Below are 14,906 nucleotides of genomic sequence, written 5' to 3' on the forward strand. Positions count from 1 at the left end.
TTACTGTCAATGTCTAAGTACATATTTTCTAATGATTTCTCATTTACAGCGCTGCAGTTTCTCCCTGCAATCCTAACGCTAAAGTCCCCTCTCTCCTCCGCGGGCAGCACCAGCAGCCCCAGGGAGATGGCCCTGCACAACACTCGTGCGACCCGCGCGCGCATCTCTGCTGCCTCGCTGCCTTCAACGGGCAAATTTTGGCTCTGAGCTTTGACTAACAATTCTCATGATAAGCAAAACAAGAAACAGGCCTCACACGCTCAGGGTTAAATTTCTCTAGTAAGTGTAAAAAATAATGAAATGCAAACACCATGGTGCTGAAGTAAGCAAACCTCATTGAAATGAAGGCAGACCAGGGGCCTCTGGGCGGGAAGGTGTCACTTTGACACTGATGGTACTCTGAGCACTTGTCCCTCTTTTACCTGCCATCTTCTTGCTTAAAGCTGCTTTTTTTCACTTTGAGCTTGTTGATAACACCTTATTTATGTCCTTAATAGAACAGGTCTCTGGAGCATCTCTATCTTCTTCAGTCTGATTCTCTTTCCAATTTTTAAACAATTTGGCAATTAACTTTCCCCTTCCCATCCCTTCAGCTACTTTCTACTGTGCCATGGATATTTTGCTCTCGGAGATGCAGTCACCCCCAAATCTTTTTTTTCCCTATGGCACTTGCGCTGTTCAGGAGACCTGACCCTTCTGAGGGGCTTATTTGAATTTTTAAAAGTCTGTTACCTTGTACCAGCTCCAAGGGAGCAATTTCACCTCTGTGTGAGTCTGTAACCAGAACAGGCTGCTGCTCTCCATCATCACCAGGTAGATGAGAGAACTTTGATGGCTTTATTCTGTCTATCCAGTCAGTTGCATCTCAGCTTGGTACAACGTAGTTGAGTTGATCAACAGAACGAGCAGAAAAATGACATTCACTAAATGCTAAACACTTGATCATGAGCTTGTGTATGCCAGGTGCAATCATTCATCTGCAACTAGTACTTGGGCTCCGAAGCCTCCTTCAGTTTGAGAGCTTTTAAGAAATCAGATTATTGTTTCAGGCAATTGTAAAACAATTTAAGTACTTGTTTTTTCTCCAGGATACAAGTTGCCGCCAACCTCCTTGCTGTTGCCATCTCCCCAGAGATGTGTGAAAACAGCTTGAGTTTCATCAGCATGCTGACTCAGCAGTTCCTGTTTCCACAGCTGAAGCAAACCACAGTGGGTAGGGACAGCAGGGTGAGAGAGCATGTGTAACACAGGACCTGCAAAGTGCATAACCACTGTGCTGCTATTGGAGAAAGGAAGCACGTTACCTCCTGAAAAGTTTGTTTTCTGGTACAGTGGCATGTGGGATGTCACCTTTAAAGTCACCGATAGTTTAGCACATCAGAAATGCTTTTGACTTTGGACACTTTTAGAAGGTTGCTGTGCTTGGATCCAATTGCAAGACCTCACGTTTTCATATGTTTACTAGTGCTAGAAAAAGTCATCAGAAATGCTTTTGACTTTGGACACTTTTAGAAGGTTGCTGTGCTTGGATCCAATTGCAAGACCTCACATTTTCATATGTTTACTAGTGCTAGAAAAAGTCTAGCACAGCCTCCATGCCCCTAGGCACGCTCCTGGGTATAAACTCCCTCCTTCTTTTTCTTCCTGAAAAATTGTGAAGTTGGTACAAAGTCTCCCAAGCTCCTCTCAGATGAGTGTTGTGCAAACACTGGCTTCTAACAAAGCTCTAGGGTACTTTCTCCCTTTCTGAAAATCAAATCCCAACTACAGACGAGGCAATCACGCACGGTTTTGCAAAGGATTCTCTAAAACAATCGTACTTCAGTCCCTGATACAGTATGAAAGACCAGCAGAGATGCACAAAACAGCCAACCTGCAAGCAACCATTTCCATGCTCATTCCAAGAGTCCTGCCGAGTTCCACTGGCTGTAGGTGGGTTATCTACAACAAGGACAGGACAATTTCACTTGTTACCATGCGACAGGCCAGACTGACCAGCAGGCAGGAGACCCAAGCAGTTTGTAGGCCACCACAGTGCAGTGATGATGGGTCACTTGGTGATTCCCCATAAAGGGGGAACTCTTGCCTAGCAAGGGTTTTCACTGATTCCTGTCATCCCAGCACAGATCTCCCACTACAGCATGTCTTCCCAACTTCTAACAGCCAAGCAGATCTGTATAGGTGTTTGTTATTTATCCCATATGGAGCCTGGAATAAACACACCACATGGTACTTCTCCAGTATATATTCAAGAGGAAGCTGTTTGACTCCTTGCTGACTTTTCAGCTAATCAATGACCCAAATGCAGTATGCCGTGCTTAGGAACATCATGTGGATTTGTGACCCTCTTTAGGGAGCTTCAGGTCTGTAAAGACAGTAAATTCAGAGTACCTGTAGTTCTTCCATTTGTGAGCTCCATAATTTTTGCTTGCAAGCTAATCTAGGTTGTGTGCACGGGTCAGAAGAGGGTAGAGAAAAAAGAATTGTACATGGTTTTGTGTCCATCTTGTAATGGTCCAAGCATGCAATGACACAGAAACAGAGAAATTACCTACATAAAAGCCTGGCAAGGTTTGAAACCTTACACTGAAGGCAAATCAGTAATGCCATTGCTGGTAGGACAGCGTGTCTCACCATAATGCTGTGTCTTTGGGCAACTGGTCATCTCCTGGTCAAAACATGAAAGTAAGTTGTAGCAGGTTAGCTCAGCACAGAGGTTACTCAGTCTTTGACCTTGCTGGGACATGTCGCTACAAGTGAATCAAGAACATATTTAAGTCTTCAGTACATTCATGTACTTTAGACAACAGTGTTACGCAGCTGCTGGGCTGGACCGTGTTCATGCACGGAGTAAACAAAAACCATCAAAATACCTCCAAAATGTGAAATCCTACCGAGACAAAAGCACGTGGGACCGATGCGTTGGCTCAAATAGGCACTCAGGATACAGCTATTGCCCTTCAAATCTTGCTCCTATCTGCCCAAGCTACTCTGTTACATATACTTTGAGCATTTTTCCACTCAAGACCTCAATGCTGGACCCAAAAGCATTAACAGAAGTTTGGTTTTTAGAAAACTTGGTCAAACTGAGAGGGAAAAGGAAATAGAATCTATTGCTTGTCTGGCAAAGCAATCTCTGCGTGAGTTAATTGAGGTAAGAAGCACAAATGCCTTTTGGGGCATCATGTAGAGAGGGGTAATTGACCTTTCTACACCTTGGCATACTGCAAACCTTAAGAGAAAAAAAGCAAGTACCTCTTCCCCACTGTTTAATTACGCTTCTACTCCACTGTGTGTGTCTCTGCCTGCTGCCTCGCCATTCCCCAAGCTCCACTACCCCTCCCCTGCTGGCTGCTATCAAGGCCATTGGAGGCAGGTAAGGAAAATGAAGCGTGTTGAGAGCTGTGCAGACAAATAGAGCATCGGGAGCTGGGGTGAGAGGGGACCCTGCCTAATGGCCTTAGGGGCTTGCAGCTTTCCCAGGAGGCCGGGGCAGTGCTGAGCAGGAGGGTGCAGCACACCTCTTCCCTCCGGCACTCCCTGCCAGCGGTCACAACCGAGAGGTTGCAGAAAGTACAGCTGCTGGTGCGGGTAACTGGTATAAGCAGGGGACTGATGAGAGTTTGGAGAACAGGATAAACCCCTGCAAAAGCTACCAATGTTCACAGTGCACCTGGGGACCTGAAAACTTTTCCCTGTAATGCAGTTATCTCATTAACTCTGACTGGTTTTAATTTCCACTGGAACACCTGGGACGGGAGGGCCGCAGGTACGGGCAGGGGGCACGGCCTTCACCACCAGCCCCGCGGGGAAGCCTGGATCTGCCAGCCGGGCCGGGCCGCTGCCAAACGGGAGCGACGACCCCGTGAAGCGGAGGGAGACGGGGCAGACACCCACCCCTCGCCCGGCCGGCTGTCAGCGCCCCCTGCCCGCCCGCCCCTCGCTCCGCGGGGCCGGGGCATGTGCGGCGGGGGAGCGGCGCCCCAGAGCCGCGCCGCGCCGCTTCCTGCCGCTATAAATAGCTGCCCGGCCCAACATGTCACGGCCGCCGCAGCGGCTGGAGCGCTGGCGGGAGCTGCCGTCCCGTCCCGCCGCCTAGCCCGCCCGGAGCGCGGTAAGGGGGCGCCGGGCCGGGCGGGGCTGGCCGGGGCTGGCGGCGCACGGGGGGAGGCGGACGGGGCTTCGGTTCCCGGCGGGGCGGCGGGGGGGGTGTCCGTGCGGGGCGGGCAGGGCCCCGGTCCCGGCAGCGGCCGCCGCGCTGGGGCGGCTCGGTGCTCCCCGGCCCCGCGGGACGAGCGTCCTGCGAGAACTCGGGGCGGCCAGCGGGGCAGGGGCTGCCTCTGCCCGGGAGCCGAGTGTCGCTTCGTGCCTGTTTTCTCTTTCTTTCTTTTCTTCCAGACTGCTCTGTCTCGGGCTGGGATGCGCTCCTCCTGCCTTCCGAAGCCGCGCTCGCGGGGCTGGGATCCCTTCCCGCTTCCCCCTCGCTTTCCCCGGGGTTGGGTGTGTGCCCGGGATGGAGGGTGGCGTTAGCCTCCAGACACAGCCCCTGGTCCCTCTTGGCAGCTCAGACCGTGCCTCTGCCCCAACCTCCAGGGACGTGGCTGGTGACATCCATGTCCATCCCTGCTGTGGGACAGCCGAGGGCATGAAATCCCGCTGGCGTGGCAGGCTGGGGAGAGCCATGCCGGGAGGGCTGGGGGAAGAACCGCTGCCCACGCGAGTGGCACCCAAGCAGGGTGCCATTATGGTTGCTAGCTCACGCAGGTGTCTGTGTTGCAGCCTTCCTCTCTCTAGTGCTTTCATCTGCAGCAAACGTTGAGGTGAACCTTGTAGCTAGGCTTTATGGTGGAGGCAACTAGAGCAGGTCTCTGCCCTCTGAGCTAGCTCTTGGGGGCTTTTTGAAGGAGTCAGGTTTGGGAACCTCAAGTAAACAGTCTTAAAAGTTTTAGTTTGTCTTCCCCTTTGTTTGCCTCTGCTACTCTAATGGCTGCACTTCATCTTTTAATAAACACTTTCTGCAATGCAGGATTATCCCTTGTCTGAGCGTATGTGTTCTTCAGCTGCTACCACGTGCCCTGCTCAGGCCTCTGATTTAAAACAAAAGTGATACAGAAGTTGTCTCTGTCACAAAAGTAGGGTGTGCTTGTTCATGAACCCATGGTGAGGTACTTCTAAATTGCTCTTTTGTTCTTGTAGGGCTTCCTCCCAGAGAGGGCCATAACAAGGAGCTGTTCTGGGTTGTCTTTACCCCCAGAGGATGGGCAGTGTGTTTTGTTCCTTGTTCACACCCTTTTTCACTCTCTTCCTACTTTTTCCTCTGTTTCTTCTGTCCCTTAGCTCCTCCAAGCCCAACCTGGGAGCACAGCACTGAGGCCCAAGAGGCCATGTCAAAAAGAAGTCTGTTTGGCCTCTGCAGGTTACCCACAGCGTGCCCCACTTGGGAGCCATGCCCTCAGTAAAGGCAGGAGGGATGTCAGCGCAGCCGTGGAGGGATCTGCTCTGGCAGCACAGCTCCCCGAGTGCTGCGAAGCATGGGGCAGGCTGAGCTGGCCTGTAGTTTTCCCTCCACCGGAGTGGGCAAGGGGAAGGAACACACAAGGAGGAAATACAGCTGTTGCAGAGGACTTCTGCCCTCCGTGCACGTGAGGGGAGGACAGGCGCAGAAAGGGAGATTCAGGAAGAGAGCACGAAGGAGAAGGGGGGGGGGGAGAGAGAGAGGAAAAGCTTTTTATATGTACACAAGTTTTGTTTAAAAATCTGTTTAGCTAGGGCAAAAGCAAATATCCTTAAAATACCAGATTGTATCTCTTGATTCCTTGTTACTGTTCCTCCAGAAAGTGCTGCTTTTCACTCCTCGGGTATTATGTGTGTCTTTCTCCCTTACTGTACTAGGGTCTTCAGCATCCTTGGACCTCAGGCTGAGCAGGATGTTGCCCTTAGCATCTGCCTGTCAAATGTGTAGTTCTCCATGTTGTACATGAAATTATTGTTTCCATAGTTGGTTAAGGCAAGTTTCCAAAGAATGTGAAGTGAGAGGCACGCCAGTTCCTGTGGTTGGCTTTGACTGGAGCGCAAGCTTTTTGGGGCAGGGGCTCCACCCTGGAGGCTGCGGTTACCCTACGCATTGCCCTGGGCAGCTTAGGGATTTCTGCTTCTGCTCCTGTCCGTCCCACCCCTCTCTTATCTCTGATCACCTGCTCCTTCCCCTCTTCCTTCAGCCAGTTATCCATGGGGTCGTGCTGTACGCTGAATTGCTGAAGGATTCAGCAATCTGGGTTTAAAAACCTCAGGAAAAGGAGAGAGGGGAGGAGCAGCAGCTGCTCCCTCTGTACAACTGTCCTGGATCAGCTCTGTGCTGCCTCTTCCCTGCTTCCTGCTTTGAGATCGCTCACCCCAGCAAATGGGAATTAAACCAGTTTAAGCTCCCTGGCTGTGTCCTAGCTTCTGCTGCTGCCTTAGTGTTTCTACCCAAAGGAAATGCACTGCGGTATTGCTCTATGTTACCTACTGGGCGCTATATACTAGTAGCTAGTAGTTTTCTGCTTTGCTTGTATAAACACAGAGCTTTCTTTGGAGAAGGAAAAGAAGAGTGTGTGTTGGTGTTGTCTGACAAATGTGACATGAGGTTGGGAATTTATAGGTTTTCTTTAGAGGCACATATTTGTTCTTGGTGTATACATACATTTTAGTGGAATGTCTTTATGCAGCAGCCTTTAGAAATGTTTTATGTTTTTAAGTACATTGAATTTCCATCTGAATAACGGACTTACATGTAGAAGCCATGGGAAATAGTGATGCAATGGAGAAGGGAGGATTTCTTTAAAGTTTATGCTTTTGCCATGGTAAACATATCTAAGAATCATAGAATGGTTTGGGTTGGAAATGACCTCAAAGATCATCTAGCTCCAACCCCCCTGCTGTGGGCAGGGACACCCTCCACTAGACGACGTTGCTCAAAGCCTCGTCCAGCCTGGCCTTGAACGCTTCCAGGGATGGGGCCTCCAGAACCTCTCTGGGCAACCTGTTCCAGTACCTCACCACTCCAACAGTAAAGAATTTCTTTCTAACATCTAATCTAAAGCAACCCTCCTTCAGCTTAAACCCATTACCCCTTGTCCTGTCACTATACTCCCTGATAAACAGTCCCTGACCATCTTTCCTGTAGGCCCCTTCAGGTACTGGAAAGCCACAATTAGATCTCCCCAGAGCTGCCTTTTCTCCAGGCTGAACAATCCCAACTCTCTTGGTCTGTCCTCATAGGAGAGGTGCTCCATCCCTCCGATCAGCTTCGTGGCCCTCCTCTGGACAATCTTAATTGTAGCTTCCTCATAACAATGAAGTGTTATCAAAATTCAAATCTAATTAAATGCTTTTGTGTTCTTTCTACTGACTTCTCTTGTTCTTGGCTCAAATGAGGACACTTTCTCCTCTTTGTGTGGTGCACTTGGTCTGTTGGATCTGTTATAAAAAGGGACTGTCGAGTATCTTGGTTCAAAATCCATAGTGCTAGCTGTTTTTGCATAGGGGTGGGGAGAGCATTCTTTACATGGGGAGATAGCTAAGTTTTGGGTTGGTAGAACAGGTCTTGGTAGTACCAAAGATGAGGATACTGGAAGCAGCCACAAATCTTCAAGGCGCCTGGCTGTTCTGCGTGCCGTTGGGTGTGCAATTAACACCTACTTGTTTAGCTCCTTACTTCAAAGATTTACATGAAAATCTGTCTGTTACTGAATAATAACTGCTGAACTGTTAGTTGGCAAATAGCCCAGACAAGGGATTATTAAAAACTAAATTTAATAAAGATGTCTAGAATCGTGCTTTAGTAGAAGGTTTCATTTAAAATATTTTGGACACTTTTGGTGACCAGCATAATAGTGGTGTAGTGCTCTCACGTAGCAGTAGCTCCATGTGTGCATGTGTGTAGATATCTGAAGAGGAGGAAGGGGAAGGAAATCAATGAACTCTTTACTACATTAGTACTCTGTTGTGATTCTCTGCAAGCACTGTGCCACTGCTGCTGAGCTGTAAGTGATATCTGAATTGTGAAAAGATTCTTTTTCTTGGTGGAAATAACCCTGAACATCAGGGCTCTGAAAGATACTGCGGCGGCTGTTCAGCCTCACAGGCATGCAGGTCTGGAAGAGCAGCTGTCTTTGGGTCTCATCCAACTTGGTTCAAAGATCAGTGAAGAGTGTCTCTAAGGCTGGAGACGCAAGTGGAGAGGGAGAAGTTTTGTCTAAATCTGAGAGATCAAAGGAGTTCGGAATAGAAAGTTTTTCCTTATTCCTGGAAGGAGATAAACGGGAAGCACAAGGAGTAGTTCAAGAGTCTGTTTTGTAACACTTAACTCTGCTGTAACCTCCTTGGTGTTCTTCAACATTTGGTTCCAATTACATATAAGTACACTTTGGAGTTAAAATGTATAATTTTGTAACTCCTATAAATTTGTACTAATGTTGCTGAAGCAAAAGTTCTAAGCTTTAAGCTGTTTGTGGCACTTGTCATCTTTAATCTCTCCAGTGTGTGCATGGGTGCAGCTCCTGCTGTTTCCTTCCTGGGACTAAGTCCATGTGAAGGGCCCTCCTGTCCTCCAGTGCATGTTTTCGTGAGAGGGCTCTCCTTGTTTGAGCTGAACTTCAGTCCATCTTTCCTGCTGAAGAAACTACAGGATATTCTTTAATGGGAAGTTATACAGAGGTTAAAATAAATGCTCTCAGCAGCTTCAGTGAGCCCAAAATAGCTTGTGCAAGTTTCTCTTGTGATAACTTCAGGAAATGGGGTGATTCCCTCATCCTCCCTTCCTTTAATATTTTTGGTGAACGCTGTGCTTGAGTGTTGAAATCCTTTTGCCATGAAGAGCAGGCAGTGTGGAGCAGGCTTCTCTGAGTTTTCCTGGATCCTGACTTAAGAGGATTAGAGGTGAGCCCTAAGAAGAAATTGCATTCCTCTGTCCCTTGTACTGCTTCCTATGAAAATTGCCAGTAGGGTCCTCCATGGTGAGGGTGGCCAAACACTGGAACTGGTTTTCCAGAGAGATTGTGGAGTCTCTGTCCATGGAGATGGGCCTTTTCCAGTCCAGTTTTTAGACCAAGCAATCTGCTTTAAGCCAGGTTAGCCCTGCTCTGAGCTAGATGAGATCCAGCCGTTCCTTCCAGCTGGCTGTATGCTATGTTTCTGCGTTACTGGATTAGCTCCACTGCTTTTGTCTGTCCCCAGAACATCTGGGAGTAAAAGTGGTCTCAAAACATCCCAGAATGGCCCTGAGAAGTCTGAATAAAGACTTCGAAAATTGGAGTGCGTAGAGAATCATGGTGTGGGGAAGGGACTTTGGGCAAAGTCTCCTAGCAACAGGTCAGTATTAGTGCTGGGAGAGGATCATAAATCTCCTGACTGGCAGACCAGTGCCTTAGTAGCTCAAAGATGTTGTCTTTAAGCATAAAACCACCTCCTTTCCCTACTCAACTACTTTCAGGTCACTTGGCAACAGAGACTACTTTTACCCTCTGAAAGATCACTTTCTCTTTTTTCTTTATCTGTCATATTCATAGGGTTTTTTAGTACTGAAGAACAGTTTATTGCATTGACTTTTTCAGGAAACACTGAGAACATCAGATCTGGAAAAGAATTTGGTGAAATAAAGACAAGAGCTGCAAAGGAAATTTTTAGAAAGTGATGTTATTCCCAGTTTGCTGCATAACAATTAATCTCTTATTTTTAAGAGAGGAAAAGAGCAGAGGGAGCTGTACACTGAATCCAAGTTTGAATCTCTTTTTGTTTAAAAAAAAAAAAAATTACTTGAAGAAAACTTTTTAAAATCTGGAAGCTGAGCACAACACAGATCAGCATTTTACCATGGAAGGAGTTAAGCTGTGAGTTAACTGCATCTGTGTTTCAAATCCAAACGCTAGGAACAAGGCACCATTCAGATCTTCAGTTATAAGTTATGCTGAATTCGTTATGCTGTGTTTGTTTGAATTCTGTTGAGAGGAGAGAAAAATCATGGCAGATTTTTTTTTTTAAAAAGAATAATTACTCTTGTTTTGGTAGCTTGTTTCTGAAGTGATGAAGCAGGATTCTCCTTTCTCATCTTTTTTCTTTGTGTGTGTCTAGCACTTACGCAGGTCATCTGCTAATTATTAGCAGCTGTGAAACCAGGGAGTTAATAAGCATAACTAAAAGTCAGCGGAGCCTTGCATCATTCAGCAGATCTGTTCATCACTTACCACAATAACAGATTGGTTTTGTAACTCTCTTGACACGAGTGTCTAAATATTAAGAGGGCATCAGCAGGCATGGAAAGTTGGGAAATCCTTCAAGTCATAGGGAAATTGGATACAATAATGTGTTATTTTATTGTCGCCACAACCTGTTGTCTGATTATACATGTGCGTTGCTGTTCTGTGAGGAGAGCTGTGTCTCAGTAATACCCTGTAACAGCTGAGCCTGCCAGCTACATAAAGCTGAATTGTCTGGGCAGCTTTACTTGGGAGATAGGTATGGGTGCTGTGCCTGGCTGCCGCGGAAGCACAAGTGTGAGTGCTTGTGAACGTGTCCGGATTAACCGTGCTCAGTGATAAGGCTGAATGGAACAAGCTGTCTTAAACCTTAGAAAAGGCGTCTTTACAATTGGACACGTGCAGGGCTGAGGACTTGGGATTTCTTGGCAAGGGAAATGCTGGCAGCACAGGTGAGAGCGTGCCGGCACGGACAGCCCAAGGCTGGCAGGGATGGGCTCTGCCCTGAGTTTGTAACGCTGGCTCCGCACGCCACAGGATTTGCTTAGCAGTATGGGTTTCTTCCCACTGAACCTGGAGGGCAAATAAAACTTAATCTCCTGTAGTTCCGAGTATTAAATCACAGACTATGTAATGAATTTTCTGATCCAGCCTCTGGCTTTGTTTTCAGATTTTTATTGTTTTTGTCTTATCTTTTGCTGGTTTCAAGATCTCCATAGGCAAGAGAGGCTGTGAAAGGGTGAGTGCAGTGTTATCACATCTTCAAAATACCATCCTTAAAATACTTGTTCCTGGGAATTAAAAAGGTAAAATGAGTTCCTGCAGATACTATCCCTCCGGACCAGTCTGTGCACCCAGTGATTCAAGAGCTGTGCCCTGGCCCCTTCTTCAAGAAGTGAAAGAGGAGTTTGCCTGAGCTTCCCTCCCTGCCCCCTCCCCAACTCTTTTTTCTTTTTTTTTTTTTTTTTTTTTTTTTCTGTTTTAAAGCAGTGATGTGAACAGTTAAGTCTGAGAGCTGCTGCCCTAGATCAGTGGTGTCTTTGCTATTTCTGCTGGGAACAACAGACAGTGCCTCATTAGCTCACCTCACCGGCAGGCTCTGAAAATGGTGGGACCTTATAGCCACCCTCAAAATACCCTGGTCCCTGAGGAAAGATGTAGGTGCTTGGAGGCAGTTCACAAGCTCTAACTGCTGGGGTACTGCTCCAGAGCCGTAAGAGGGTGGCGAGCATCGGGAACCTTCCTTTTATGAGTAGCCTAAACAGGATGGTAACTGGTTTTGTAACCAGAATCAGCTAGGTAGCTTTTTAATAGAAAGATGTGGATGATGAAAAACATTTGGGTGGAAGGAGGGAAGGATTGGCTATTCCCCCCCTCACCTCCTACCTGAGGAAATGTTCCTCAGTTAGTAATACAAGGACACTACTTTGATGCTCTTCTGGATCGATTTGGATTGCAGTTTGGCAAACATGGGCAGCATCAGCCATGCAGCACTAAGCTCTGCAGTCTTCTGTTTACCCCAACTCATTGGTCCTTCCACAGCCACCACATCAGTCACTGTTCTCCTCATGTCCTGATTTACCCAACATTGACTGACCTGCTTTGCCTAATGTATTTCCAAAAGGTTTTTTCTGGCATGGAAATGTGAAAATTCTCTATTCTGCTCTTACTTTCACATTTGAAGCTACTGAAAACAATTTTTAAAGGAAGTATTAAATCTAAACCATGAAGGGTGCTGTGTTGCATATGTGGTAAGTAAATGAACCACATGCTTATGAACATAAGTGAGTTTGCATAACTCAATGTATTGATTTTTTTACATGTATCTCTATTTGGTCAGATGTTCCCTTTTGTTTTTTGTGTGGTCATACATCTTGTCTTTGATTTTAAGACCTCTGAGATAGGGAATACATTTGACCAATGCCCAGTAGAATACATTTTCTATTCCAATGGGATAAAATGAAAAATCAAGTGATAGCAATGTGGTGGTAAGGAAGATATGCAAGTATGACTACTTCGGTTTTAGAGAGAATGGTATTCATCTGAGGCCACACAGGGAACACAACACTTACCAGTATATCATCGTTCCTGCCTGCAGGCTGCATTTTCAAACCACCCCAGACTAACAGTACTTTGAGAGAAAGGTATTCCTTAAATGTACAACTTTTCCAATCAATAGTTCTGGTGGCACCTTGGAACCTGAAACTCTCAAATGGCAGCGGACAGTCCCAAAACTTTGTTTTAATACCAGGCAGCAACAACCACGAGGAAATAATTCTCCCTTGGACCTTCCTACTGTATTTTCTAATACAAGTTCTGTGTTTGATCTGAATAGGTGGCTTAAGGAGGGACAGAAAACTTGTTTCATGGCACAACTTACTTTAAATAGATTATTCTTAATTGAATTGACCATTGTTCCTTGGATGTAAACGAACTCACATTCTTGTCTTGTTTAGTTTTAATTTCAAAGTGAAGTGTCTTCAGAGTTGCTGCATACTTATAGTTGCTTGTCCCCTTAAGTGGAACCAGAGCAATATTTATTTCCTCATTTATTGGTTATCCTCCTCCTAGCAGCTCTCTGCAGGATCAGTGTCTCCAAGTTTTATTATAGCTTTTTCTTTTTTATTTGTGCGTCCTTAAAAAAGTGCACATGCTGACTGGAGTCAAGAGGAAGACAAATTAACTTGAGCTGCTATAGGGAACTAGAAAATGAAGTGTTCCATAACTGACAAACAGCTTGAGATGACTGGACAAGTTCCCTCTTTATTCATCTAAAATGTGCCAGTTGTTTAGCAGAATATCCCTGATAATGCGAGTGAATTGCAGGGTAAAACCCAGTTGGATGTCATCATGTGCAGTACTTAAATGAGAACACTGAGGGATTTTGTGCTTCCAAGGGAAAGAACTGTCATTGTTGTCTTCTGGTTTGTGTAACTTTAAAAGTTCCCCAAGAAAGTTTCCTCTTAGGAGGAATAATGGAGCTTATAGTTGTTTACAGTAAGAATGGTATATGACTGCTCTTTTTTGCTTAGACTGAAAGCTTTTATTCTTCTCACAAATATGTTTGTTCACTGTCCGTTCACTAATCAGCGAGACTGAGGCATTAAAGAAACCATGGTAATGATACCACAGCATTTACAGCTTCTGAGGCCTTTGCTCCAGGCCATCTGCTGTGAGGTATGGACAGAAGTAAATGAAAATAGAATGGAAAAAACCCTGCAAGAAGGGAAATTTAAAAAAATACGTAGTATATTTTCACCTTCTTCCCTTTATAGAAAGATAAGGAAGTATCCCACTGCCACTTCTTAGCTGGACATGACTTTATGCCCTTGGAAGTGAGAACAGACACGCACACAGAGATCACTGGATTAGCAAAAGGGCTGGTAGGTGCAACCCTGGGCAAGGTTACTGTGGGGGATCAGTGCTGAGAGAGACCAGTGGAGCAGGCTGGCTCCAGGCAAGGTCAGGACAGTGTCTCTTGAGACTTTCCCCTGGGCTGTTTTCCTCTAGGCTTCTGGAGGTGTTCCCTCTGTTCTCTGGTGGAGACTGGTTGTTTTTGGAAATCACCATCCTGAAGGTAGGATTGCTGTTTCTTCTGCTGTGAAGCTCCAGTGCCCTTGACATATTTCTTCTACGGTTTTAGAGGGTTGCTGTGATGTGACTGTACCAGGGAGGGAAAAACCCCAGAGTATCTGCAGACATGTTTGATGCAATAAACCTCAGTTCTGTCCAGTGAAATTGTCACAAATTGCACTCTCGCCTCTCTGTGTTTCTCTGGCATGTTCAGGTCCTGGTTTCTCCATTTCTTAATGGAGAACATGACCCCTGGTATCACTGGCACTTTCTGTAATGTGCATCAGTGCAGGTTCTCAGACTCTGTCACTAAGGAATCCTTAACCTTGTATAAGGGCAGGTATAAAATAAGGGATTTTTAAAAATGGTTCTGAAGGATATAATTATGGAAATAGCCTCCTGGACAATCAAAGGGCTTTGAAACCAGATTTCCCAAGAGCGATGCAAGGTGCTGGCTTTGGCATTAGAAGTTGAGAGAACAGTCATTATCTCATTTAGCAGAAAAAAGCCCAAAGTTAAATGTCACGAAGTTTACTTAAATCCAAACTATTAACATCATGAAACCTCAAGCCGGAATAAACAGCCTGTGTCACAGCTGGTGTAGCCGAGCCCCCGCTGGCAGCACATAGTGACAGGGAAGCGGGTGAAGAAACACCTTTAGACTCCCGCAGCGTGTGGGGATGCTTCGAGGCATTGCCAATGACAGCTGGGGAGTATCACCTCACAACTCATCCTCCATGAGGGACTGTGCCGGGACATGCTGGCTCTGCTGGGACCTGCCCCACAGACCAACTGGAAGCATGGGCTCTACACAAATGCCTGTGACTAATCTTCTGGCCTCCCCCAAGGGGTCTGTGCTGTAGTGTACTCTGAGGCAGCTGTAATTTTTCAGGCCGAGCAGTAGGGGTTTAGGAGGGCCCCCGCCGCTTTCCTCTGCGCTGTTCTCTTAGGTCGCTGCCATGGCGTAGCCTCGCAGGGGAGCCAGCCAGCTTCACTGAATAGTCTAGAAATTGGACTGCAAGGCATTTCTGCTCTGTTAGCAGTAACCTGTCAGACAGCCGTGCTTCAAAATACACCGAGCCAGGGGTTTCTGTTGTG

At 46.6% G+C, this 14,906-nt stretch overlaps 1 protein-coding gene across 3 annotated transcripts in view; it reads left to right on the plus strand.

Annotated features, from left to right (window-relative positions):
• The first annotated feature begins 3,936 nt into the window (after window positions 1-3,936).
• The window catches only part of WIPF1 (WAS/WASL interacting protein family member 1), a 57,369-nt gene continuing 46,399 nt past the window's right edge, over window positions 3,937-14,906 (plus strand). Inside the window, exon 1 of one of the 3 annotated variants that reach the window (XM_075756607.1) lies at window positions 3,937-4,114. In XM_075756607.1, coding sequence (XP_075612722.1) covers window positions 3,961-4,114 — 154 coding nt within the window. In that variant the 5' untranslated portion in view covers window positions 3,937-3,960. The remainder of the gene's footprint in view (window positions 4,115-14,906) is intronic. The other 2 variants (XM_075756608.1, XM_075756610.1) reach the window with 2 other exon arrangements.

The sequence above is a fragment of the Balearica regulorum genome, chromosome 6, assembly GCF_011004875.1.
Source record: "Balearica regulorum gibbericeps isolate bBalReg1 chromosome 6, bBalReg1.pri, whole genome shotgun sequence".
NCBI classification, from domain to species: Eukaryota; Metazoa; Chordata; class Aves; order Gruiformes; family Gruidae; genus Balearica; species Balearica regulorum.